The sequence below is a fragment of the Penicillium verrucosum genome (assembly GCF_028828655.1).
Source record: "Penicillium verrucosum strain IBT 35672 chromosome Unknown utg000003l_segment0_segment0, whole genome shotgun sequence".
Classification (NCBI taxonomy): Eukaryota; Fungi; Ascomycota; class Eurotiomycetes; order Eurotiales; family Aspergillaceae; genus Penicillium; species Penicillium verrucosum.
In genome coordinates this window covers 2,244,280-2,268,208 of record NW_026643212.1, presented here as the reverse complement: position 1 = coordinate 2,268,208, position 23,929 = coordinate 2,244,280, and the positions used below count along the sequence as shown (strand labels likewise).

Below are 23,929 nucleotides of genomic sequence, written 5' to 3'. Positions count from 1 at the left end.
ACTCCTCAGAGCAAATCAAGGAGCTTTACCGAGGTGACATTCATAGCCACATGCCCCTTGATCCGGTGCATCCAATAGGGGAGCATCTCTCAGGTATGCGGTATGCGGAGAAAACCCGGGGAAGCTTGTGATTGGGTCTGATAGAGGTTCTCCAGGTTTGCTCCACTTCAAATCCACTGCAAACGATCTAGAAGACCCAAGTAGAAAGGTGATCGTAGAAATCTTTAATTCCCGAGTCGATTCGTGCAGATATCGAGCATAATATAGATACCAGCCGGCATTGGCCCAGCTTATAGGAGAGATTAACTATACGATAACCACTCCATAAACCACTCCATGAGATCGGTTTCAAGCTACCCTGTGTGTTCCACAACAAATGACACGGGAAAGGAGATGTATAAGTACCTGATGTCGGGAAGAGTGCAACGTCCTGCATAAGCGTGAAGCAGGTTAGTAGAGAGACTACCAATAACGGCAGACCATCATTCTAATTCAAATTTGTTGTCCTGAATTATCACATTTCCAAGTTTATGTAGTGGTCAAATCTGCAAATAAGCCATTTTCCACATAAACTTTACAAGTCCTAGACAGTTCTAGTAGCTAGTTATACCGTCTACACTGCACATATGTACAATATCTACTCGTGAAGCCGAAGAGCAACAACCTGCCCACCATAAGAAACACCCCGCGCATCACCTCCACGAGTAGTAACATAAGCTAACCTCCGACCCGGCATGATCTGCACCGAAGTAGGTCTAATAAAAGCCAAACTATCACCCCCACCACCAACAACACTCTGCGTTCCATCCGATGCAATCTCCACAATGGAATAGGCCGGCTGCGCAACACAAGCATTACCACTAGCATCGATAGCAAAATCATCCCAATCGGAATCAGTATCACCCGCCTCGCGCTCCGGACGCGCAATAACCCGAATACGACCGAAGGTCCGACCATCTTCGCTAACAGACACCCGGGCAAAGATATTAAGCGCACTATTAGTGAAGTAGACATTATTTCCAACAACCTGTAGTCCGTTTATACCAATTGGCATAGACGAATTTGCAGGCGCGAAGAGAGCATCGTTCTTCAACACGATCTTCGATATGCCGGTGGTCATATCGACGCGGAAGATAGAGCCCAGCCGCGCATCTGCAATTAGGAGGATATGCAGCTGCGACGGCATTGAAGCTATGCCATTTAGCATCTCGACGTCGGGGATGTGGGCGACGATTTGAATAGTGGGGGTTGTGGCATTCTTGCTGAAATCGGTGTGGATGGTTTCGTTATCGTAGTGGTATGAGCCCTGTATCCCCCCTACGACGGCATACTTGTCATGACTAATGGATGTAATGCCGGTTAGAGCTGTAGCACCAGGAAGTGTGGCGACTAGCTCGGCTTTTGGAGTGCGGGATTGCGGGTTGAGGGTGTAGAGATGGGCATTGTAGAAAGTTGTGAGGAGGAGATGGCCGTTTGGGCGGAGCTCGGTGTTTTCGATGTTGATTGAGCTGGTGAAATTGAATAGTTGGGTTGTTGATTGAGCGGATGTGGCGCTGGCTAGTATAGCCAGGCTCAATGTGAGATTGAAGCGCATGGTGGGTTGGGGGATATAGAACGTAGTAGGAGGAAGGGGACTCTAACTGACAAAGAGGGGGGTTGTGTTTTATTTACATTAGTTGTAGAGGGACTTTCTTCAGCCTTGAGGGGTTAAGAGGGTTCGGCATGGAGTATGAAAGTGGTATAAGTCGGAGATAAAAAGAGATCGATATAAGAGCGAAGTAGCCAAGACGGGAAATGGTCGATTTGGGGCTTTAACGGGAAATTAGCACCGAGATGTGGGAAAAACGTATTCCAGATTGATGAGATGGGCATATTAAGCAGGATAACAATGTACCCTGTGTTTTGAAAAGCTCTTCCAAGTGGCTTTCTAACAAAGCTCTATGTACTCCGTACATGATTCGTCAATGTGCAATTGTGCGAGGTTGTTTCGTCTAACGCTCACTATCATCCTCTTGCGCCGCTTGGTCAAAAGATCAACAGCAAGCCTTTGCAATAGACGCATCAACCATTTGGGCCGCCAATTTGAATAGAGTAGGTACATAGACTGTTCAACGGTCCCAAATACAAAGTCAACCTGGGACAATGTTTCGAACCACATAGGACACCTGAGAGACTTGTTTGTGGAGTTCAACGGCAAATGATCTGCCACGTCGATTTCTATAATGATAGGGAGCTCTTGTTTGTCGAAAATCCTTCGTCGCACAAGATATGATCGTTTTAGACTGGACGCAGCAATGAGCACATGGAGATCGGCACCTGTGTAGAGCAACCTCCTTTCGGCATACGATTGATTTGGCCTAATATGATATTATGGATGTTATAGCAAAAAAGCTTCCTTTGGATGTCCAAAATACAAAGCTAATGACCAGTAAAATATTGACGGGGAGATCGGAATCTGTTCCGTCGGGATTCCCAGTTCCAGGTTATCCGCATCCCGGAATGCAGGTGAGTCAGATCAGGTCTATTAATACGTTGGACTTTTGCATTCCGCAAGGAGGTGTTGGGATAAGCCAGGGAGTGGATGTTTCAGATTTCCTTTTCTGGGCAACACACAGGGGTCTAGACCAGCCATCGAGACATAGCTCTTTTTGTGATCCCAAGGCTATTATTGTGCGCTCCCCAACACTGCATGATTCAAGCTGTGTTGTGATTGGAAGTGAAGAAAATCCCAAATGACTTTTAAATCAAGCCACTCTTAGAAAAGAGTGACAGATTGGCGGAGTAGGCTCTAAAATGCAAAACCCGGGATGCGTGACCAAATTATCCCGTATCTCATGCCAGATATGACCGGTCTATACCGGATTCCCATGCACGAAAGGAAAACTAGTATCATGCAACATGGAAATAAAAAATGGAGATTAAATTATGCCCAGATAGCATGCTTAGGTCACGGTGTAGCCGCCGTCAACGCGGAGATCCGCTCCAGTGATGTATTTAGAGGCATCGCTAAGAAGGAAAGTGACGGCGCCCATCAGATCCTCCGGTGTACCCATCTTGCCAGCCGGAATGAGAGAGGTCCATTGGTCGCGAAGCTGGGGGTTCTCGTCGAGGATCTTGCGGGTTCTGAATGATGAAGACAACATTAGCAACAATTCCTTTCCAGAAACTTCTTTACTCAAATATCTCTCGTTGTCTATGTAGGGGGTACTCACAGAGCAGTAAGCATATAGCCAGGGCTAATGCAGTTAACACGGATATCATGGCCAGCCCACTCCACAGCGAGCGAAGCAGCAAGGTGACGCACAGCTGCCTTTGCGGCGTTATACGGAGCCTGGGGCTGGGGAACATTAACAATGGTGCCGGACATGGAGCCGATCATGACGATGCTACCGGGCGCCTTGCGCTCCATCAGGTGCTTGGCAACATTGATGGCGAAGAGGTATGTGCCGTCAACATTGACCCCCCACAGCTTCTGCATACGGTCGAAGGGGTAGTTAATGGCCTCGAAGTTCTCGGTAAAGCCCGCTGAGGTAACCAGGTTGTCGATCTGGCCGTGCTTAGCCAGGACTTCGGCCATGGCGTTGCTCACGGAGTCAGGGTTGGCGACATCTGCGTAATGGGCAGTGACATTAGGCATTCTGTTTGGAATTAGCGACTGCGACGAGCTGAAATGGGTATGACAATGGATGCTTACTCTTCCAGACCGGGATTCTCCTTGCGGAACTGTTCAATCAACGAAGCAGCTGCGGACTCGGCTTCGTCCTCTGGGTGTAGATGTTAGGATACATTGTATGTCCCGGCTATTAGTAGTGGTTGCCAAAACATACTGTTAAGATCGATGATAGCCAAATATGAGCCAGAAGCGACAAGGCCTTGGCCCATGACCAGACCCAAGCCACGAGCACCACCAGTCACCACGCTGACTTTCTTTTCGAGGGAGAATTGAGCTAGAGTACGCTTAAAATGCATGCCGCCGCGTCCCTGGGCCACAGGCTGGGTGGGCATCTCGCTGTCGGGAGGATATTCGATGTGTACGCTTTCATCGGTACGAGCGAATTGACCCTCCTTCTCACTAGAAGCACCTTCGGGAGCCTTGGTCGTAGCAGAGAGGATGGGGTCCTTTGCGGGGTCATCGCTCTTCTTCTTTCCGAGTGAGGCAGTGTATGAGAGATGGCGAGTGAAGCCTGTAGCTGGGCGAGTAGCTGCAAAGGCAGGGTGGGCAGTGTTCAGGGCCCTTATGGTATTGCGTGCGACTGTAGGCTTGAACATTTTGAAGGTCACGGCTTCAAAGGCGTTAGAGCTGTGGGGGTATGAGATTGGGAGAGATGCGATATGTGATTTATGTGCGGAGGATGGGATTGGAGAGAATTGGTATTGGGGAGAGGGAAGGGTCTATCCAGGGGAAGCTGAGAGTTTCAAAGAAAGCAGGTCATCGGACCTTATCTTTTTTTTCTTTTCTTTTCTTTTTTTAGGGCTCAAGGGCTGGGGAATGCAACAATTGCGGTGAAAACAAGCCAATGGACAGCGGACGTGGATTGAATAGAGGGAGCTTAATTTGTTCTATTTTGGTATTATTTGAGGTTTCTTCATTCGTTGATTTTAATCCAAACTTGAAAATATAAAAAGCCGAGACCGTGATGTTAGATCGGCGGGTACTAGTTTCGTATTATATACATAGAGCACTTTGATTTATAGCACTCTATAACTATATCTAAAATTATTCTTTCTCATTCGAAGCTCTCTCCCAATATTTGCAGCTTGATCTTATATTGAAAGAACTACACATATCTTGTAATTGTAACTTATTATTTTCTAAAAGGACCAGTCACTTTCTGCACTTCGGGAACAACGCGCATTTGCCGTAGGCCAATGGAGAGCTCGGATTGACCTGTGTCATTTTTGTGTCATGCAGTTTGCATTTTGTCACCGAGTAGTATTATATATGTGACATTACTCGGTGAATAAATAGATCTCATATAAGGTAGGGTTCCAAAAGTAAATCAAAGGAATGTCCGGGGTAAAATATAGTGGACCATCTAGATTTATGTGGGGATTTAACCCCAGTTAACCCCAGTTTTATAACATCTCCACCTGGCCACCTCTCCTCTTAAACAGTGAGATGACCTTCATGATCCTCGACTTATTTATTAAGTTGCTATTGTCACTGATTTTATTTCACGAGATCATATGTATATATACACACACTGTTTCTCGGTTCGTATCCGAAACCACGCTAAGCCGTGTTTGGATAAAACTGGAATCGCTTACCTAAAAAGGGATTGGTCAAATATTGTCTTTCTCGTGCTTCTCACGGTTCAAAAGATGTCACTGTGTTCAAGAGCCTAATCAACTAGCTTCTTCGGAAGAGAACTAGAGCCAATCTGTCTTGGTCATGAATAAACGTATCATTTCACCTCGAGACATACCTACTTAGGTAGGTACATATATGTAGGCATTATGTCGGTGATAAGGGGCAGCTCCTACTTTGATATACAGCACATGACAATAACTAGTTAGTAGTCACCTAGTTAACTAACTTAACTACCTACGTAGGTAGTTAGTCTGCGGGCACGTGCCCGCTGCCCACTTATGTTGTAAGCAGCGCTGACCCGCAACCAATATAGACATAGACTCATCACCACTGCGACGCAGACACTCATCAACGAACGTGTCCTCAGCTCAACCCGGGTCGCAACTACGATATCTCGGAATATTTCCCGCAGACACCGAGCCGCAAAAGTGCCGTCGAAAGCACCCAGCTGCGTCATCATCTTACCTTTCCCTTAGCTTTCAGCATAACACCTGTCTCCATTTACTCAACAACATACTGTCGACCATTGCAGGAGTGCGATCAGAGAGATGCCGGCTAGCTTCCTCGGTCTTCCTGCGGAACTCCGCAACGAGATATACATGTATCTCCTAGTACGCACAGAGCCTATTGATCCCTGGAGTTCAGATAATAGTCTAGTACCCAATATCCTCTACACGAACACGAAAATCCTACACGAAGCCAGGTCACTACTTTATGGTGATAACTGCTTTGATTTCAGTGGGTCGACACCCAAACTTATAACTCAGTTTCTTGATGAGATTGGCTTTGCCAACGCATCTCATATTCGGTGTATCCGCATCGACTTCCCCGGACTTCGTGGTCTTAATGAAAAGCCCAGCCTGGAAGTAGACAGCCTTGATATACCGGAAAAGACCCAGTGCCACTGCACCAATCTCAACAAGTTTATCATAGCCCCAGAGAGCACAGATACCATGGAACGTCACTTCGGTTCACTTGAAAGTCCTAACATCTGTGCTAATGCCTTGGCGCTGGTCGATGCTCGTTTCAGAGAGATTTCGTCTCTCCAGGACATCGTCGTCGAGGTTTATGGGAAAGTATCAAGCTCAGACATGAGAAAGAAGATGAAGAGCCATGGATGGATACTCAATGTGGTAGAGGAGGAGGATGGTTTTGAAAACGACGAGTATCTTTGCCAATACGACAGTGATTATCTTTGCCAATATGACAGTGATTATTACTAGGACGATGATTCTTACTACAACGATGACGACGATATTGACAATGAGAGTGATTTCTGGAGAAGGGCGGCAGATTAAAAAGTTTGAAGGTGGACAGCCCTTTCCAGAAGTTGCTACAGCCCAAAACTATATCAAATAATAGATCAAGCTGTCTAGCGTTCTAGCATATTGCCCTTCGAGTGCACTTGATCGCTCTATTTTATTTACCCTCCGGCCCGTCCATAGGTGATATCGTAGTCTACATTTACCTCCTAGCTGGAGGCGAAACAACTAGGATCGACCGCCTCATTAATAATGCCAAGGTGTATACCCAGGTATCTATCTATACATGGGGTGCCAAAAGGCTGTTGACGCCCCCGAAATCATCAACAAAATCGCCATTTTCAGCTTGGTTTATTGTAATATGTTTAGAGAGTAAGAGACCTGTGCGTCTTAATACTAAAAATCCCACTCTATTCAGACTCGGCGAATTCCACCAGCGGCGTTCCGCTCTTGCATTGATCCTACAAGGCATATGTTAGTCAGTTGTTCTTGAATCCCAATATAGGGTCATGGGGCCTTTTCCCTCTCCCCAGCTTTAACTTCCGGGTAGAAAATAGAAAGGACAGCCCAGACAGAAAGATAAACAAGGGCGAAAAAAATCAAAACAAGAGATTCAAATGAAACAAAAGATGTCACGCGGGTCCGGGGAATTCTACATTAAAGTCAGGGGGAAAGGCGCGTGACTTACTCCTTTTTTATGCACGATCCGTGCAATGGTGCCCTGTTGTGGACTGCGAATCACCGTCTCCATCTTCATGCTCTCGATAACAACCAACGGCTGGTCTTTCTCCACCACATCTCCCGCCTGTACCTCCACCCGCAGCACCTTACACGGCATCGGGGCTAGGACGCTGTTTGTCACATCCTTCAGTCCCAATGCCTTCTCCATCCACTTAGCCCGGGGCACCGTGAGCCGGTACTGGGTCCCACGCTGGAATGCAATAATAGTGTCCTCGTCTCGAACCACTGTTGTATCTAACCGGGTGTGCGCGAAGAACGATGTGACAATGTGTGACGCTGGATCCAGGCGGCTCACCACCTGCTCAAAGACTCTTCCGCCGACTTCCACGTTGAATGTGTCATCTGCTGTCTGCTGCACTCGTACACTGAACGTGGAGCCATCGGTAGACCCTGGGCCGCCGCTCTCAGTAAATGACAATTGTCGCTCTTGGTAACTAGGAGTGAACCCGACCGTTGATCCCGCAACTCCGGTTGAGGATCGCGCCCCTGAGACGGCGTCGCGATGTAGACAGGCCAATGCAACCTGTGCCAGCACCTCCTCCTCAATAGTCTTCGGGGGAAGAGCTCTTCACGGTGCTTCTCAATGTAACCGGTTTCAACCTCACCAGCGATGAAGTCCGGGCTCTTGCAAATGGCCTTTAGGAATTCTATGTTAGTCACAGGTCCTGCGACTTCATACTCCTCCAAAGCAGCAGCCAGCTTGCGGAGAGCCTCCTCACGATCTGCACCGCGCACGATAAGTTTCGCGATCATAGGATCATAGTGGGCTGAGACCTCGTCCCCTTGCACAAAGCCAGCGTCAATGCGGATATCCTCTGAAGTAGCCGGCGTTCGCACATGGAGTAGACGTCCTGAGTCAGGGATAAATCCCTGGGCTGGGTTTTCAGCGTAGATTCGGGCCTCGATGCCATGGCCACTCTGGGCGATACGCTCTTCCACTTCTTCTTGCGTAAGGGGCAGCTTGGCTCCTTCAGCCACCAAAATCTGCCAATGGACAAGATCCTGTCCTGTGACCATTTCAGTCACGGGATGCTCGACCTGGAGACGGGTGTTCATTTCCATAAAGTAGAAATCCCCCGAGTCATTATCGAAAATGAACTCCACTGTACCGGCACCTTCGTAGCCGACGGCCTCTGCAGCCGACCGTGCCTTTGCCCAGAGGTCCTTTCTAGTTGCATCAGGGAGATGAGGCGCCGGAGATTCCTCTAGAACCTTCTGGTGACGCCGTTGAATACTGCAGTCTCGCTCCCCTAGCGCAACAGAGTTACCATGCTTGTCTGCAAATACCTGGACTTCGATATGCCGCGGTGTGGTAATATACTTCTCCACCAGCACGTTGTCATCTCCAAATGAGCTCATGGCCTCTGACTTGGCCGATTCAAGCTGAGCTTGAAACACCGCCTTGGAACTGGCAATGCGCATTCCCTTTCCGCCACCTCCTTTGACGGCTTTGATAAGCACTGGGTATGTGATCTGGTCCGCCTGCTCCTCGAGGAAGGCAGGGTTTTGATTTTGTCCATGGTAGCCTGGGACGCATGGCACACCGGCAGCTGTCATGATCTCTTTGGAACGACTAGTACGGTACATCTGGTAAGCATACTGAGCATTCAAATACAGCAATGAACGTACCTCTTATCACCCATATCCTCAATAGCCTTATACGGCGGGCCAATGAAGACCAGCCCGGCCTCCGTACATTTTCGCGCAAATGCAGAGTTCTCACTCAACTGTGTATCAAGCGCTTAGTTAATATCTTGCCTGGAATCTAAATATTCACCAGCCAACTTACAAAGCCGTAGCCAGGGTGTATTGCCTGACACCCTTCTTTCTTTGCAATCTCAATAATCCTATCACCATCGAGATACGCCGACACCGACCCCAAATTAAAAGCGAAGGGGGAGCTCAAGGCATGTTGAGCTCGGCTATCCGGATCGGTGTAGAGTGTTGTTACGCGGATCCCACGCTCCGCGGCAGTGCGTCCAACTCGTCTAGCATGTCGAAGTTAGCACCATCAATTATACTTAATTCAGTGCCCAGCATACAAAGCAATTTCTCCTCGATTGGCTATAAGAATCGAGTCCAACGATTTGGTTGTATTTGATGTGTTAGTGGCCGATGATATAGCTCGCGATGTTCTGCGGGCCGCGGTCGGGGTTAAGCGGGGGGGTAATGCGGAGAAGGGATGAGAGGGTCATGACGGTGGAAGAACAGCCTTTCCAGCTGTAATGAGGTTTTTACAGAGAGTAACTTGGTTCACAGTGTAAGCATAATCAAGGTATTTCGAAGGATAAAGTAGAGAATGGGAAATGTTCAAGGGTTTGGAGAAGCTCTTGTTGAGCCGACGCAAAGCGAGATTGCGGGGAAAGCCGAGGGTATGAGATGACATAAGCAGCCGCTTTGGGAAATGTATGGTCACGAGGTCTTCAGCCCAGTCGATGTCTGCCAAGGCCCTCCATGGCTGGCCGAGTGGGTAAAATACATGGTAACTGGTTACCGTTACCAAATGAAGGAGTGATCATGGAGAATACCCATTGTTGAAATCCCCATGGGGAAACTTGGATGGTTTGGATTCTGGGGTTGATTGCTTAGGATGATACACCCGTTTCCTTTGAGCCCTGGGTTTCTATGCTGGATCTATTGGACAAGACGTAACGTCATATAACTTCTATCTTATCTGACAATTTCCACATCAGGCCCCGAGCCGCTTTTTAAAAGGGAGGTACTGGTAGTCCTACGAACAGTGATTTTATGTTATAGTTTGGTGAACTCCCATATCAGCTTCTGTGATATCCAACTGGCGACAGTGGTGAGTCTCGAGGTTACAACCTATCCCTCGAGCCAAGGCATTGGTCAGATAAAGCGAAAACAAGACTACGATAAGCATTTGGCTTATATCTCGGGAGATACAAAGAACTGTAGATCTATCTCTTAGTTATCCTGCAAGGTTATGGAATGATAGAAAACTAACGGCTCACGAGGACAATCTCGATTGCCAGCACACATCTTAATGAAAGCGGAATGTATTCAAACGTGGATATGCGATCCTCTAATACTGATGCAATCCCGGTGATATGCTCCGGACAGAACTTCCTTGATAGGAATGGCTTATCTAGGCTATAACGCACTACCCAGGTGAGTCAATCCAAGCGAAGTAACTATACCTTTAGTTGTTGCATCGACTATTAAAGAATGTGTGGGTGGGCTGCACTTATGCCTTTCCCGCTCCTAGGTCACAATTTGTGTTTTCAAAATTGAAAACCAACAGCAATTACCTTGTTGGGCTCTGGCACAACATATTACACCAACGATGAATCCTTTCAACCCGGTGAAGCAATATATCTGGGGACCTTCCCAGAAACCAACCAAGGAAGAAGTATTCGATCCAAAAGTATGTAAATCTAGATAAATCCTGACATTTGACCAAAACTTCGCCTCTAAGATTGCATCCAACAGATACACCTCAACTACATCCCACCTTCCAAGAAATTTTCAATGCGAGAATTGCTTCTAAGCAAAAGTTCAACTGCATCTCCCATTGCAGGAACAGTGCCATTTCCATTATTATCAGCCGAAGGTGTCAAAGCCTACCGAAGGGCTCTATTCCAAAAGGATGTTATAGAAAAATGTGCCAGCTCGCCATTCCCAGGGACTTTGGTTCTCCGTGATGCAGTGAAACAGTCAAAGTTTGTCAATGAATTTTGGACGCACCCCGAGACAATGAGGATTGTGTCTGAAGCAGTCGGTGTACCTCTGGAGGTGGTGATGCCGACGGAAATAGGGCACACTAACATTCAAGTTGAGGGCACAACCATCGCAGAAATGGCCAGCAATCTCAAACCTGAGCCGACGGTAGAAAAGCTCGAGTTGAGTCCTGAAGACCGAGCTTACGATCCTTTGAAAGATGCTAGTGCTATTATTCCGTGGCAGTAAGCTCATCCCCTGGCCACCTTGCTTGTGACAGCGGCAAAAACTAATTGGACCAAAGCTATGACTCGTATCCTTACGTTTGTGTATTGATGCTGAGTGACACTGAGGGTATGATCGGAGGTGAGACATATATCAAGAAGGGAGACGGCGAGGTACAGAAGGTGCGTAGGAATTTATCTTATTGAGACTGGAATATCCTTACTAACCATACACTGTGAAGGTTGAGGGCCCCCAAATTGGTCATGCCGTCATGCTCCAAGGCGGCGAAGTCTGTCATCTGGCTGCCCGGGCGAAAGGCGTGAAGGAGCGGATATCGATCATCACTTCATACCGTTCTACGATGCCAAACGTTTATGACTCCAGCTATATCACCAACGTCCGCCCTTATGCGGATACAAGTTCTCTCTATCCTGAATGGACACAATACCGCCTGCGAAAATTGAGAGATGAGCTTACCTATCATCTCGACAGGACGGAGAAAGAAGAGCCCGTCCAAGAGAGGAAGGATATACAAAATCTTATCGATCAGCAGATTGATTATCTACAACGAACCTCTCGACAGATGGTTGACCCCGAGTATACTCAGCAAATTTTGAGGAAGTATGGCAGGCAGTCATACTATGATGCACCTAGAATCTGGGAGACTGTTCAATCACTGCCGGAATTCGAGAGGCTTGCATCAGCTGCAGATGAGGAGCGATATTGGCAGCCGGGGAGCATCTATTGGACGGACCTCATGAGATCTATTGAAACAATTCGGTTAGGGAAACCTCTTCAGAGTGCTCTTGGAACCGCTGTGTGGGAGAAGACAAGCAAGTACTATATGGGGGATGAACTTCTACGACAAGGACTGAATGAGGCGTTCTTAGATTGGTTGGGATACTCAGGTATTTGGGAACTTTACTGCCACATTTGATCGGAAGAAATTGAGTCGACTACCACCATGATCTGACCTTTATGCCGGCGACTTTTAAATTGCACAAATATATTCCCAACCAAGACACATCCCCTATCAAAACGCCAAACAAGAACCAGCTGGACGATGATTGTTTTTCTACTATAGTATAGTACGACATAGATTCTACAATAAAATAAAGAATCCAAGTAATAACCATAATTTAAATTTTATTGTGTTGGGTCACTAGACAATCCGAAAGAGAGGTGCCATGCCCTCCCTCGAACCATCTAGCAACAACTATATAATAACCCTTTCATCAGACAGCCCGAAAGAGAGGTGCCATGCCCTCTCTCGGACTATCCAACTACACCTTCCATACATTAGAACCACATTCCATTCAAAAGGTAGAGCTCAACATCCATCTCCTCCAACATAAATTCGAGGCCTCGTTAAAACCAGCTCGAAGAAAACCCTTTGGGATAAAACAACGAGCTGGAAAGAGTGCCTCGTACATAATTGAATCCAATATCGTCTCCTCCAATCTCCCTTTGTTTTGCCTTGAATTTCCTCCATTGCTTTGTTGTTTTGTTTTGTTGCTTCTGGTGTTTTGGGGGTCAGGTGGATGGTCATCACTCCATCCACCTTGACCATCAATCTGGTATTGGTGTTGCTTGGTGTTTTGGTGTTTTGGGTGTTTTTGGGGGGCCGGGTGGATGGTCATCACTCCATCCACCTTGCCCATCAATCTGGTATTGGCGTTGCTTGGTGTTTTGGTGTTTTGGGTGTTTTTGGGGGGCCGGGTGGATGGTCATCACTCCATCCACCTTGCCCATCAATCTGGTATTGGCGTTGCTTTTGGTGTTTTGGGGGTCCGGTGGGTGGTCATCACTCCATCCACCTTGACCATCAATCTGGTATTGGCGTTGCTTGGTGTTTTGGTGTTTTGGGTGTTTTTGGGGGGCCGGGTGGGTGGTCATCACTCCATCCACCTTGACCATCAATCTGGTATTGGCGTTGCCTTTTGGGTGTTTAGGGGTCGGGTGGATGGTCATCACTCCATCCACCTTGACCATCAATCTGATATTGTATTGGCGTTGCTTTGGTGTTTCTGGTGTGTTTGGGGGTCGGTGAGTGGTCATCACTCCATCCACCTTAACCATCAATCTGGTATTGGCGTTGCTTGGTGTATTGGTGTTTTGGGTGTTTTTGGGGGGCCGGGTGGATGGTCATCACTCCATCCACCTTGCCCATCAATCTGGTATTGGCGTTGCTTGGTGTTTCTGGTGTGTTTGGGGGTCGGTGAGTGGTCATCACTCCATCCACCTTGCCCATCAATCTGGTATTGGCGTTGTCTTTTGGGTGTTTAGGGGTCGGGTGGATGGTCATCACTCCATCCACCTTGACCATCAATCAATCTGATATTGGCGTTGTTTGGTGTTTTGTTGTTTTTCGTGTTGCTTTTGTTCTTCTCGTGTTGTTGGGTATTGATAATGGTATTTTTTGAATGGTTTTCGTTGTTCTTTTGGGGCCAGGACAGTTTGGCAGCCCATGCCCATTTTATTCTTCGGGGTCTATTCGGTGGGCAAGTAGGTCCTCTCTAGGACCCAGTGGATGGGTGGGCTGCCATGCCTGTTTTCTTCTTCGGGTCCGTTCGATAGATAGTAGTGACACGGCAACCCATGCCCTTTTCTTCTTCAGGGCCTGTTTAATAGGCAGCTAGTCCCAAAGAAACAAGAGGACATATGGCGCTCCTCCCTCCCTCCTCGCTGCCGACTCTGAAGGTCCCTCCCTCCCTCCCTTCCTTCAGAGTCGGTTTGATGCGCAATTGTGTCCTCCTGTCTCTTCGGGGCTCATGGGTAGCATGGGTTGCCGTGTCTGTTTCTTTCTTCTTCAAAGCGTTCGGTAGGCAGTTGAGTCCTCTTGCTTCTTCGGTACCCATCGTATGACACAGGTTGCCATTCCCTTTCCTTCTTCACGTTCGACCGACTGCCATGCCTCCCTCTCTCCTCCGTCCTCTCTCCTCCGTCCTCTCTCCTCTGTCCTTGCTCCTCCGTCCTTCCTCCGTACTTCCTCCGTACTTCCTCCTCCGCCCTTCCTCCTCCGTCCTTCCTCCGTACTTCCTCCGTACTTCCTCCTCCGTCCTTCCTCCTCCGTCCTTCCTCCCTCCCTGTTCCGTAGCTGATTGAGGAACGTTCATGTGATATGTTGCTCACTTTCGATGTTCAGCGCGAAATAGCTGATCTCATCTGTCTTCCAGGAAGTGTTCACTACCGGTTGGAATGGCATCCAGTCCATTCCGTTCTGAAATTCCTTGCGGCCCGGGAAAGCCTCGTGGTCCTGGGGGGCCTAGGGTAGCAGCTCCGCTTGCAGCGTCCGCATCATTTCCATGGGAGTAGCTATTTGCTGCGGTGTGAAGCCGGATTCCGAAACTTGGGTGTCTGTGGTTTGTGCTCTAGCTTGTTTATCGGTAGAAGGTTCTTGGTGTGGCCGTTGCTGCTCCGTGTGATCCTGTCGGCGTTGGCGTTGGCCTATCGGCATTGCTGCTCCCATGGCTTGCATGAACTGCCTCGACAGTTTGACGTCTCCTCCTCCCTCCCTCCCTTCAGAGTCGGGTTGATGCGCAAGTTTGTCCTCTTGCTTCTTTGGGGCCCATCATATGGCACGGGTTGCCATTCCCTTTTCTTCTTCACGTTCGACTGCCATGCCTCCACTCCTCCCTTCGTCCCGACTCTGAAGGTCCCTCCGTCCCTCCCTCCGTCCCTCCCTTCAGAGTCGGGTTGATGCGCAAGTTTGTCCTCTTGCCTCTTTGAGACCCATCAAATGGCACGGGTTGCCACTCCCTTTTCTTCTTCGCGTTCGACCGACTGCCATGCCTCCCTCCTCCCTCCTCCCTCCTCCCTCCTCCCTTGCTTCCTAAAGATTGCCTTCGGATGTCGTGATATTGAGGCCTCATTAAAACCGGCTAGGAGAAAAACCCACGTGGGGAAAGCTTCCCAGCCGGAAAGAGTGCCTCGAGTGGTGTGTCGTACCATGTTGGTAGCAAGGATCACCATAGTGAATGTCGAACTGGGAGAAAACCACATGGGAAAAACTCCCAGTTGAACTTGAAGTGGCTCACCAAGAAATGCTCAACATAGTTGAATGTCCAGCCGGCAGGAAACCCAGTGGGAAAAACTGCGGGTCTGGACGGGGACGAGAGAGACCTCGACAGACGTTGATTGAACCGATCCCACACGATGCCAAATCCAGCTGGGGGTATGTCTTTTCCACATGGGAGTCTCAAAACAGGTATCGGTCAACAAGCGGGGTTTTAGAGCCCGAATTATCAGTTCCGAATGAAGACCACAGGCACCGCAGTCTCCACCCAGGACGTCAAACCGGGTATTAGGGATACGGATGCTCGGTAATCGGAGAGAGACCCGGGCCCTGGGTCTCTCTCTGAATAACCGGCGAAGATGAGAGAGGGTGAGAATCTAGGTTATCAGCCCCCAGTAAATTGTTTCACGGAGGAAATCAAACCTAGATATAGGAATCGCGGATGCTCAGTACTGTGAATAAAGGCTAGGGCCCTAGCCTCTACCCAAGCACTGAGGTGATGAAGTTTACAAAAATTCAAAATTCGAAGCATACAGGTAGTTTCTTCCAAAAGACTTTGGCTGGTTTGTTAAATTGAATCCTCTTCAGCAGGTGGGAGTCCCAGTTGGGACGAACAACGGGGGCCCGCGGAAGTACATCGTGTGGGATGGTTGTAGAAGGAAAGAAAAAATGAGGAGGGGAGGGGAAGTGGAGGGGTATATATAACTTCATATTGTCCGACATCTACTCAGGGAATCGGCGTATGTGAGATGAATGGGCTGTATAGTTTAGATGTCCGGTCCGGATTAAGGAAGTGTATACTGTAAAAGGCATAGTACATGGAACTTACTTGGAGGGCTATTACATTTCAAGAATATCACCTGAACACTTGAGCACTTGTGTTACCGTAATTGGAAAATGCTCCCAGTCATTTGGTGTCTGAATTTTGAATATTGCATGCATTTTCGACTAATTGTTGACCGCGACTGTATACAGAACGGAAGGCGAAATCAGCTTTCTTCCATAACAGAGTTTATATACATTATGGACCCTCTCCGATGCTCTGAATAGAAACCCATTTTCTTCTCAGCAGTCAAGACATGTATGGCTATGATTTTGAATTCTTCCTTCTTCAACTACCATCTCTACAATTTAGTTTCGATTCAGATTCACTTCAGATTCAATTCAATTTCAATTTACTTTGGAAGTCCCTATGCCAATTTTAGAAGGCATTGATTTTATTAACCTAACCTAGGTATTCAGACATCTTTAAGCACCGACAAGCTTTAATAACTACAACATTAGTGTATCTAAATTACTGCTGGCAATATGAATGAGCCCATAGCCCTGGAGGGTAAACGCGATGTAGATCTTCAAAGTGGAGAAACGCCAAGGCTTATGTTAGCAGGATTGCCATCTTCTTCAATGCACGATCAATTCAATCTTCACTCTGTCACATCAGCCGTGCATCCTCGTTTTGCTCGTGCTATACATATATTTGCTTGATTCACTTTCGTTTGAGTCTAGTCATTCATTTAGCAAACGCCTCCTCGAACCCCTCGCCACTCGATTCTCATTCAACTTTTTTTTCAGTATTCACTCCACGATGTCCGACGACGACGAGTACTACGAATTCGAGGATGATTACATGTACGAGGATTTAGTCCCAGACATGGTCGTAAGTCAAACCTTCAATACGATGCCTAGACCGACTCGTGCCATCAAATCTGCACGAGAAAACATCATCAATTCAGACCCTAACCAAAACTTTGCTTGTCCAGGACGATCTTGCCGCTTCCTCACACTACGAAGCCGCCCTATACGAAGACCCTGGCTTTGACGTCGAAGACTATTTCAGCGACTGGGACTATTATTCAGATGATTACCACGACGATGACGCAACCGTCGATCAAAGCGCAGAGAGAAAGAAAAGAACCGAGATCGCAGCCACAGCACCACGACGAACAAAGGCATCTGCCCGTCCAAAAAGCCACATCACCCGAATCCCACCGACGAAATCACCCCTGGTGCCGGATACCGCCTCTTTCCAGGGCGTGGTGTGGAAAACACCCGCACTGGACCGGGACCAGGACGTCGCCATTTTGTACGAGCCGGACACGGGCGAGAAAGTCGCGCTTCTAGAGAACTGGCGGGAAGTCTTCAAATCTGCCCAGCCGGCGCTGGATAAATCGCGCCTGAAAAAGCGAAACGTGATCGAATCCAAGCCTGTCGATCTGTCGCTGGCTGATGATGAAATGCCCGCTGGTGACGGCACAGACGAGCACGATAGTGAGGATGAGATGTCTGATGTTATCTCGTCGGATACTTCGGCCGTTGATGCTGGGGATGCTTCGAATACAACTCCAGACCCGGATCCAGACTCTTTCCGCTCGATGAAACTATCTTCCCCGCCGAAGGTCGTGATTCCGTTGAAGAGAGGGCGGAAGCGGAAGGCCGTTGTGCAGAAGGATGACACCGACGAGGACACGTCCTCGCCTCGTCCAAAGAGGGTTGCGTTGCCCAAAGGCGGTGGTGATAAGGCTACGAAGCGTGGTGCGGCACCGCCGGTGCGTAGGTCTGCTAGACAGAAGAAGTAGGAAGGTTATGTTGGTAATTTTAAATCTAGGGCTATTTATGACATGTACAATGACTAAAATGAATTTGCATATACTCTCCAAAGGGATAGTATCGTCCAAAAATAAGTAATTTTGTGTATAATTCTCTTGCCTAAGCATACTCCTTGTTGAATGCGCGTCCGATGACCATCCTACGGATCTCGCTTGTACCGGCACCAATCTCATACAGCTTCGCGTCCCTGAGAAGACGTCCAGCAGGGATCTCGTTGATATACCCGTTGCCTCCCATGAGCTGGATGGCATCAAGCGTGCATTCAGTCGCACGTTCAGCGGCATAGAGGATTGCACCAGCGCAGTCCTGAGTGCGGACGGTCAGCTCGCCAGGTTCCACGGCGGCGTTGTCTACCTGCCGTGCCGTGGCATAGGTGTATGCACGCGAGGCAGCCAGCTTAGTATACATGTCCGCAAGCTTGCCCTGGATCAGCTGGTTGTGGGCGATCGGGGTACCGAATTGCTTGCGCACGTGTGTGTAAGGAAGGACAAGGTCAAGTGCGGCTTGCATGATTCTATGAGGTGTTAGAATGTGAAAGGTGTGCTGTGGTATGAGATGGCTCACCCTAGTGGTCCTGCACTCAGGACGAGTCGCTCCAAGTCCAGACCCTCCATCAAGACGCGGACACCGCGGTTCAGCTCACCCAGAATGTTCTCCCGGGGAACGAAAACATCCTCAAAGATAAGCTCGCCTGTGTTAGAGCCGCGCATACCCAACTTGTCTAGCTTACGTGCGCAGGAGAAGCCCTTGAAGCCCTTCTCAACTATGAACGCTGTGATACCTTTGGAGCCTAGTTCAGGCTCTGTCTTGGCGTACACGACAATGTAATCGGCATCAGGGCCCTGCAAGAAAGTGTGAGCAATGAGGTCGGAACTTCCAATTCCATCTATACCACCAAAATGACATACGTTGGTAATCCACATCTTGGTTCCGTTCAAGAGCCAGCCTCCATCCACCTCCTTCGCCGTGGTCTTCATGCTGACTACATCGGAGCCAGCTGAATGCTCCGACATTGCGAGAGCACCGACTTTCTCGCCTGAGAGGAGACCGGGAAGAATACGTTCTTTTTGCTCTGTCGAGCCATTGAGGGAGAGCTGGTTCACGCAGAGCTGGGAGTGGGCGGCGTAGGAAAGACCAATGCTTCCTTTTTATCCAGAACCGAGGTCAGATCGATTCTCAAGTAGCATATACTAAAAGACCTACCGGATGCTCGGCTAATCTCTTCCATCACCACACAATGTGCCTGGTAGCCCATACCCAAGCCACCGTACTCCTCGTTGGCGGTGACACCGAGGAACCTTCATATCCATTAGCATGCGCTGTTTAGCACACTCCCTCCTTGAAGAAATGAATCAATAACTTGAGAGCACACATACCCAGCATCACCCATTTTCTTCCACATTTCCGCTGGGAACTCATTCTGTTCATCTGTCCGTGCAGCAACATCGGCTGGGATCTCTCGCCCTAAAGCAAGGTTAGAAACGTGGCTTGGGCAAGAGCATGGGTAACGTACTTGTGAAATCTTGCACACGTTCTCGCAACTCTAGAAGATCGTCTTCGGACGGAGGTGCAAAGCCTGTGGGGTGTTTTGTTGAGATGGAGCGGAAACATGGGGTGAGTGCGGGGATGCGGTTTAACCGCACCGCACGCGTTGATGTGCGAAGGAGAGAAAGGAGGGTTAAGGAGGCCATGGTTATATGAGAGAATCGATGTAGAATACAAAAGCTGGGATAATTGCTCTTGGGGAAGTGGACCATTTAAATATGTGTGTAGGGGAGGGTGCGGTAGTCCTCGGCGCGCAATCAAGGACTTGTTAGACTCTATGTATGCACGAGTTTCCCACCTTAGAACATATTCAAGTCTTCACGTTTTGGGATTTCTGGCCAATATTATGATCTATCTATCTATCTACAGGCCAATTGATTGTCTACTCTATACTCTTTTTATCTCATCAATTGTCTAATATCCTTTTGGTCCTTTTTAGTCTTTTCAATGGGAATGATGATGGCCCTCGGGTATAAGCGGCAATCGTCGCACCTCCGCATTTGGGGAAACCCCAGCTTTGTGCCTTCGCTTCTCTTCTGCCGTTCGCTGATATGAGGTTAAATACTTCGGGAGACTCACAATATACCTATACATCCCTCTCCGTTTTGACTTGAGTTGAGCTTCTACTATCATCTTCTCAGAACCTGCTACACTCCACCTTCCCCGCAATGCGTGCCCCGTCCCCGCTCGTCCTTCGGAGCTGGGGCTCACGACTCGGACCACGCAAATGTCTAAACTCACTCCGCCAGTCAACAAATATTACGCGGCCAGCTTATAGAACAGTAGCAAGTTATACACATCCTCACCATGCCTCAGCCCTTTCCGTCCTCCCCACAGCAGTGGACACCTCCTCACAGGAGTACCGCGAAAACAGCGATCGAATGCAAGAACTCCTAGACCGGATGAACGGCCTACACACCACAATTGCGCGTGGAGGAAACGACAAAGCGCGTGAGAAGCATATCGCCCGCGGTAAAATGCTCCCAAGAGACCGGATCTCCGCCCTAGTCGACCCAGGCACCTCCTTCCTAGAGCTATCAGCACTTGCAGGACACGGTGTTTACGAAGGCGAGGATGTTCCAGCAGGCGGAATTATCACCGGCATTGGAATGGTCGAGGGTGTCAACTGCATGATTGTTGCGAACGACAGCACCGTCAAGGGCGGCACCTACTACCCCATCACAGTGAAGAAGCACCTCCGCGCACAGGCGATTGCGCAAGAGAACCGCCTCCCATGCATCTACCTCGTTGATTCTGGTGGCGCAAACCTGCCTCATCAGGCAGATGTATTCCCAGATCGTGATCATTTCGGTCGGATCTTCTTCAACCAGGCCCGCATGAGCTCTCTCGGTATCCCACAACTCTCTGTTGTCATGGGTCCCTGCACAGCGGGTGGTGCATATGTGCCTGCTATGAGTGACGAGACTATCATCGTCGAGAACCAGGGTACTATCTTCCTGGCAGGTCCGCCTCTCGTCAAGGCCGCGACGGGAGAGGAGGTTTCCGCCGAAGACCTGGGTGGTGGTCAGCTGCATTCAAGCATTTCCGGTGTAACGGATTACCTGGCTGTCGACGATGCACACGCTCTTGTCCTTGCTCGTCGCTCCGTCGCGAATCTCAACTACCCTACCACGACAACTCCGCTCCAGCTAGAGAACGGTAATGGAGATTCTCTTGTCGTGAAAGAACCGCTGTACGACCCTAATGAACTAAACGGGATCGTTGGTACGAATCTACGCCGCCAGATTCCTGTCCATGAGGTCATCGCGCGGATTGTTGATGGGAGTGAATTCGCCGAGTTTAAACGTGATTATGGCTCGACCCTGGTAACGGGCTTTGCCCGCATCCACGGCCATCGTGTCGGTATCGTTGCCAACAATGGAATTTTGTTCTCTGAATCCTCGCTGAAGGGAGCTCATTTCATTGAGCTTTGCGCTCAACGGCGGATCCCTCTTGTCTTCTTGCAGAATATCTCCGGATTCATGGTCGGTGCTGATGCCGAGAAGGGAGGTATCGCGAAGAACGGTGCTAAGCTTGTTACTGCTGTTGCCTGCGCCGATGTCCCCAAGTTCACTGTTGTGTTTGGGTCCAGTGCTGGTGCTGGAAATTACGGGATGTGGTAAGTTTTTCTTAGGCTGTTTCTGGTACTTTTCTAACTGGTATTGCTTTAGTGGCCGTGCCTACTCGCCTCGTCTTCTCTTTATGTGGCCTAATGCTAAAATTGGCGTTATGGGCTCCGAGCAACTCTCTGCCGTTATGGAGGCTGTTGGACGATCCGCTGATCCGGCTTTGAAAGAACGCATTGATCGTGAATCCGAGGCGACCTTTTCATCCGCTCGTTTGTGGGATGATGGTGTCATCCCGCCATCTCAGACGAGGAAAATGCTGGGGTTGGGCCTGGCAGCTGCGCTCAGTGGTAAGGCTGAGCCGGATGTACAAACCAGGTTTGGCGTGTTCCGTATGTAGAGTGCTAAATGGGTGGAATGAGATATGCAAATTTTCATCGAGGATGATCCGTTAAAACATAAAATGGAAGACGTATGTTCAAGTGACATTTTGGAATAGTGAAGTGGAAATGTGAAGTGTAGCCTACAGGCCTCTGCAGAGTCTCATTCTTGAGTCTAGTTGGCCTCTAGAACTGTACACGGTCCGAGGAGCTCATCGCAGAAAACGGCTCAGCATGTCCATGATATCCAGTACTATATTTTCACACCTTTCTATGTTGACGGCAAAGGGTTCAACCACATGCCTAACATTCAAGGGATCTAGCGCGAATCTCTCAACCAAAGGATAATAGCAACAGGACCAAAAGAAAGAAAGCACTTTTTCCTCCATCTCGTGAAAGTAGTCTTTTTAGAGTCCAGATCAACCAAACCTCATATATGTCAAATATAAAAAAAGAGGGTGACACCAATTGTGTACAGCCCAAAAGAAAAGAAAACAAAAGAAATAAATCTGTAGCAGCGAAGCAGGGCTCTATAAGGGGGAGAGGCATAGACATATAGAAAGAACATCAGTCATACATGACATGTTAAGATGCATAACAGCGTCGGGTGGGGCATATGTCGCAGAGGGGTCGTATCGCATGAAAATGAAACAAGACAAGGGCCGCTAGTCAAAGGGACCCCTGGAATTGTTGAAATCAAAGGATGATACACTGACCGCGGCGATTTCTCGGCCGGCGATTGTCTCTCTTGCGGTCATGACGGTTGGGGCCCTCGCGCTTGCGGCTGGGATCGTTGCTGCTCCTTGACCCCTCGGAGTCCTTGCGGATGATTTGGCGACACAGATCGACGAAGACTTCGTTGACGTTTGCGCGGCGGCGGGCAGAGGTCTCGTAGTATGGGGCATTACCCCATTTCTGGGATAGGCCGAATGCGCGGGCGCGTGGTACGGCACGGTCTTCCTCTAAGTCGGATTTGTTGCCCACGATCACGATTGGGACGTTTTCGTCGTCTTTGATTCGGATGATTTGTTCGCGGAGCTCGGAGAGTTCGTTTAGGGAGGACATGCTGGTGATGGAGAAGACGAGGAGGAAGCCCTGGCCTTGTTTCATGTAGAGCTCTCTGTGGGGGGCGTTGTTAGTACGGTGTGCTTTTCTCGGGGTCGGTCCGCGGAATCAATTGTGGTGCTGGGTGGATAGCTAGATTTACCTCATTGCCGCTTGAAGGTTGTTAGCTTAGGTCGTACGTAGGTAGGTGTGCTGATTTGGGGGGAGACTTACTGAACTGTTCTGTTCCTGCGGTGTCAAGACTTCAAAAATTTAGCATCATGCCATGTACCAAACCACCGAGGGACTCACATCTCCAGTATACATTGTCGACCCTGTCAAGCTTGGTTAACGGGGGAAATTTCCAGCGCATGGTAGACCACTTACGTCCACCTCAATCTGTTTCCGGTATGAATCCTCGATCGTGGGGTCGTAGCTTTCAATCCAGACATTTTGAACGAATTGGGCTGGAAGATGATCATTGATCAGCTTGAGGACTCAGGGCAGGACGAGGAACACAAGGAACGAACCTGTTAAGCAACTTTTTCCAACACCTCCTGTTATCGCGACGCATGGGAATGCCTGTGGTCAGCGTGTGACCTATGGGAATATCTCAGGAGAAGAGGCTCCTACCAGCACCCAAAACAACAATATGGTATTCGCGTCTAGACAGGGCGCAAATAAACAATTAGAATTGGATCTAACAGTATTTAGGGAGTATTCATCAACTCACTGTGGCCGCATTGAGAAGGATGTGTATCGATATTATTTAGTGATTCGGAATAGAAATCGAAATAGCTCTAGGACCGAAGGTCGGCTCTTGGTGTGGATCCCACGTGGTAGTATATATGACGATCTCAAATCTTAGAACAAGTTGGCTGTAATGAATTGGCCCATAAGCCACGTTGAATGCTTCAATTGTATTGTGTAGCTCGAGGATGGAAGAGCTTGGAAGGGCGGTACGCGGGTGCGGTTACATGGCCCGCCTTTTTGTGCACGGGAGGAGATTCGAGGGATTCGAGGGATTCGAGGGATTGGGTCCACTGAAGAGT

General features: G+C 48.8%; 13 protein-coding genes across 13 annotated transcripts; 5 read left to right on the top strand and 8 right to left on the bottom strand.

The window, feature by feature from the left end:
- Nucleotides 1-637: 637 nt before the first annotated feature.
- N7516_008543 (uncharacterized protein) lies at nt 638-1,594 on the bottom strand (the record flags this gene model as incomplete). Its single annotated transcript, XM_057221262.1, has 1 exon — nt 638-1,594. One exon carries the CDS (start codon nt 1,592-1,594, stop codon nt 638-640), a length of 957 nt encoding a protein of 318 aa, XP_057071534.1.
- A 1,348-nt stretch (nt 1,595-2,942) lies between these two features.
- N7516_008542 (uncharacterized protein) lies at nt 2,943-4,269 on the bottom strand (the record flags this gene model as incomplete). Its single annotated transcript, XM_057221261.1, has 4 exons — nt 2,943-3,123; nt 3,213-3,638; nt 3,695-3,764; nt 3,828-4,269. The coding sequence occupies 4 exons, from the start codon at nt 4,267-4,269 to the stop codon at nt 2,943-2,945; spliced, it is 1,119 nt and encodes a 372-aa protein (XP_057071533.1).
- A 1,590-nt stretch (nt 4,270-5,859) lies between these two features.
- On the top strand, nt 5,860-6,534 carry N7516_008541 (uncharacterized protein; the record flags this gene model as incomplete). The annotated part of the gene is made up of 1 exon (XM_057221260.1): nt 5,860-6,534. The coding sequence occupies one exon, from the start codon at nt 5,860-5,862 to the stop codon at nt 6,532-6,534; it is 675 nt and encodes a 224-aa protein (XP_057071532.1).
- A 449-nt stretch (nt 6,535-6,983) lies between these two features.
- Nucleotides 6,984-10,317, bottom strand: N7516_008540 (acetyl/propionyl/methylcrotonyl-CoA carboxylase subunit alpha; the record flags this gene model as incomplete). The annotated part of the gene is made up of 6 exons (XM_057221259.1): nt 6,984-7,034; nt 7,262-7,880; nt 7,994-8,887; nt 8,944-9,041; nt 9,104-9,302; nt 10,283-10,317. The coding sequence occupies 6 exons, from the start codon at nt 10,315-10,317 to the stop codon at nt 6,984-6,986; spliced, it is 1,896 nt and encodes a 631-aa protein (XP_057071531.1).
- Nucleotides 10,318-10,621: 304 nt separating this feature from the next.
- On the top strand, nt 10,622-12,157 carry N7516_008539 (uncharacterized protein; the record flags this gene model as incomplete). Its single annotated transcript, XM_057221258.1, has 4 exons — nt 10,622-10,702; nt 10,768-11,240; nt 11,300-11,402; nt 11,462-12,157. 4 exons carry the CDS (start codon nt 10,622-10,624, stop codon nt 12,155-12,157), a joined length of 1,353 nt encoding a protein of 450 aa, XP_057071530.1.
- A 604-nt stretch (nt 12,158-12,761) lies between these two features.
- Nucleotides 12,762-13,270, top strand: N7516_008538 (uncharacterized protein; the record flags this gene model as incomplete). The annotated part of the gene is made up of 2 exons (XM_057221257.1): nt 12,762-12,888; nt 13,173-13,270. 2 exons carry the CDS (start codon nt 12,762-12,764, stop codon nt 13,268-13,270), a joined length of 225 nt encoding a protein of 74 aa, XP_057071529.1.
- Nucleotides 13,271-13,844: 574 nt separating this feature from the next.
- On the bottom strand, nt 13,845-14,078 carry N7516_008537 (uncharacterized protein; the record flags this gene model as incomplete). Its single annotated transcript, XM_057221256.1, has 1 exon — nt 13,845-14,078. One exon carries the CDS (start codon nt 14,076-14,078, stop codon nt 13,845-13,847), a length of 234 nt encoding a protein of 77 aa, XP_057071528.1.
- A 407-nt stretch (nt 14,079-14,485) lies between these two features.
- Nucleotides 14,486-14,689, bottom strand: N7516_008536 (uncharacterized protein; the record flags this gene model as incomplete). The annotated part of the gene is made up of 1 exon (XM_057221255.1): nt 14,486-14,689. The coding sequence occupies one exon, from the start codon at nt 14,687-14,689 to the stop codon at nt 14,486-14,488; it is 204 nt and encodes a 67-aa protein (XP_057071527.1).
- A 266-nt stretch (nt 14,690-14,955) lies between these two features.
- Nucleotides 14,956-15,192, bottom strand: N7516_008535 (uncharacterized protein; the record flags this gene model as incomplete). The annotated part of the gene is made up of 1 exon (XM_057221254.1): nt 14,956-15,192. The coding sequence occupies one exon, from the start codon at nt 15,190-15,192 to the stop codon at nt 14,956-14,958; it is 237 nt and encodes a 78-aa protein (XP_057071526.1).
- Nucleotides 15,193-16,820: 1,628 nt separating this feature from the next.
- N7516_008534 (uncharacterized protein) lies at nt 16,821-17,811 on the top strand (the record flags this gene model as incomplete). The annotated part of the gene is made up of 2 exons (XM_057221253.1): nt 16,821-16,892; nt 16,996-17,811. The coding sequence occupies 2 exons, from the start codon at nt 16,821-16,823 to the stop codon at nt 17,809-17,811; spliced, it is 888 nt and encodes a 295-aa protein (XP_057071525.1).
- Nucleotides 17,812-17,941: 130 nt separating this feature from the next.
- On the bottom strand, nt 17,942-19,533 carry N7516_008533 (isovaleryl-CoA dehydrogenase; the record flags this gene model as incomplete). The annotated part of the gene is made up of 6 exons (XM_057221252.1): nt 17,942-18,356; nt 18,407-18,684; nt 18,751-18,986; nt 19,046-19,140; nt 19,219-19,306; nt 19,356-19,533. The coding sequence occupies 6 exons, from the start codon at nt 19,531-19,533 to the stop codon at nt 17,942-17,944; spliced, it is 1,290 nt and encodes a 429-aa protein (XP_057071524.1).
- A 522-nt stretch (nt 19,534-20,055) lies between these two features.
- N7516_008532 (putative 3-methylcrotonyl-CoA carboxylase, beta subunit (MccB)) lies at nt 20,056-21,853 on the top strand (the record flags this gene model as incomplete). Its single annotated transcript, XM_057221251.1, has 2 exons — nt 20,056-21,506; nt 21,559-21,853. 2 exons carry the CDS (start codon nt 20,056-20,058, stop codon nt 21,851-21,853), a joined length of 1,746 nt encoding a protein of 581 aa, XP_057071523.1.
- A 676-nt stretch (nt 21,854-22,529) lies between these two features.
- N7516_008531 (uncharacterized protein) lies at nt 22,530-23,621 on the bottom strand (the record flags this gene model as incomplete). The annotated part of the gene is made up of 8 exons (XM_057221250.1): nt 22,530-22,953; nt 23,041-23,050; nt 23,112-23,140; nt 23,190-23,212; nt 23,265-23,344; nt 23,408-23,434; nt 23,511-23,542; nt 23,611-23,621. The coding sequence occupies 8 exons, from the start codon at nt 23,619-23,621 to the stop codon at nt 22,530-22,532; spliced, it is 636 nt and encodes a 211-aa protein (XP_057071522.1).
- Between the last annotated feature and the right edge of the window lie 308 nt (nt 23,622-23,929).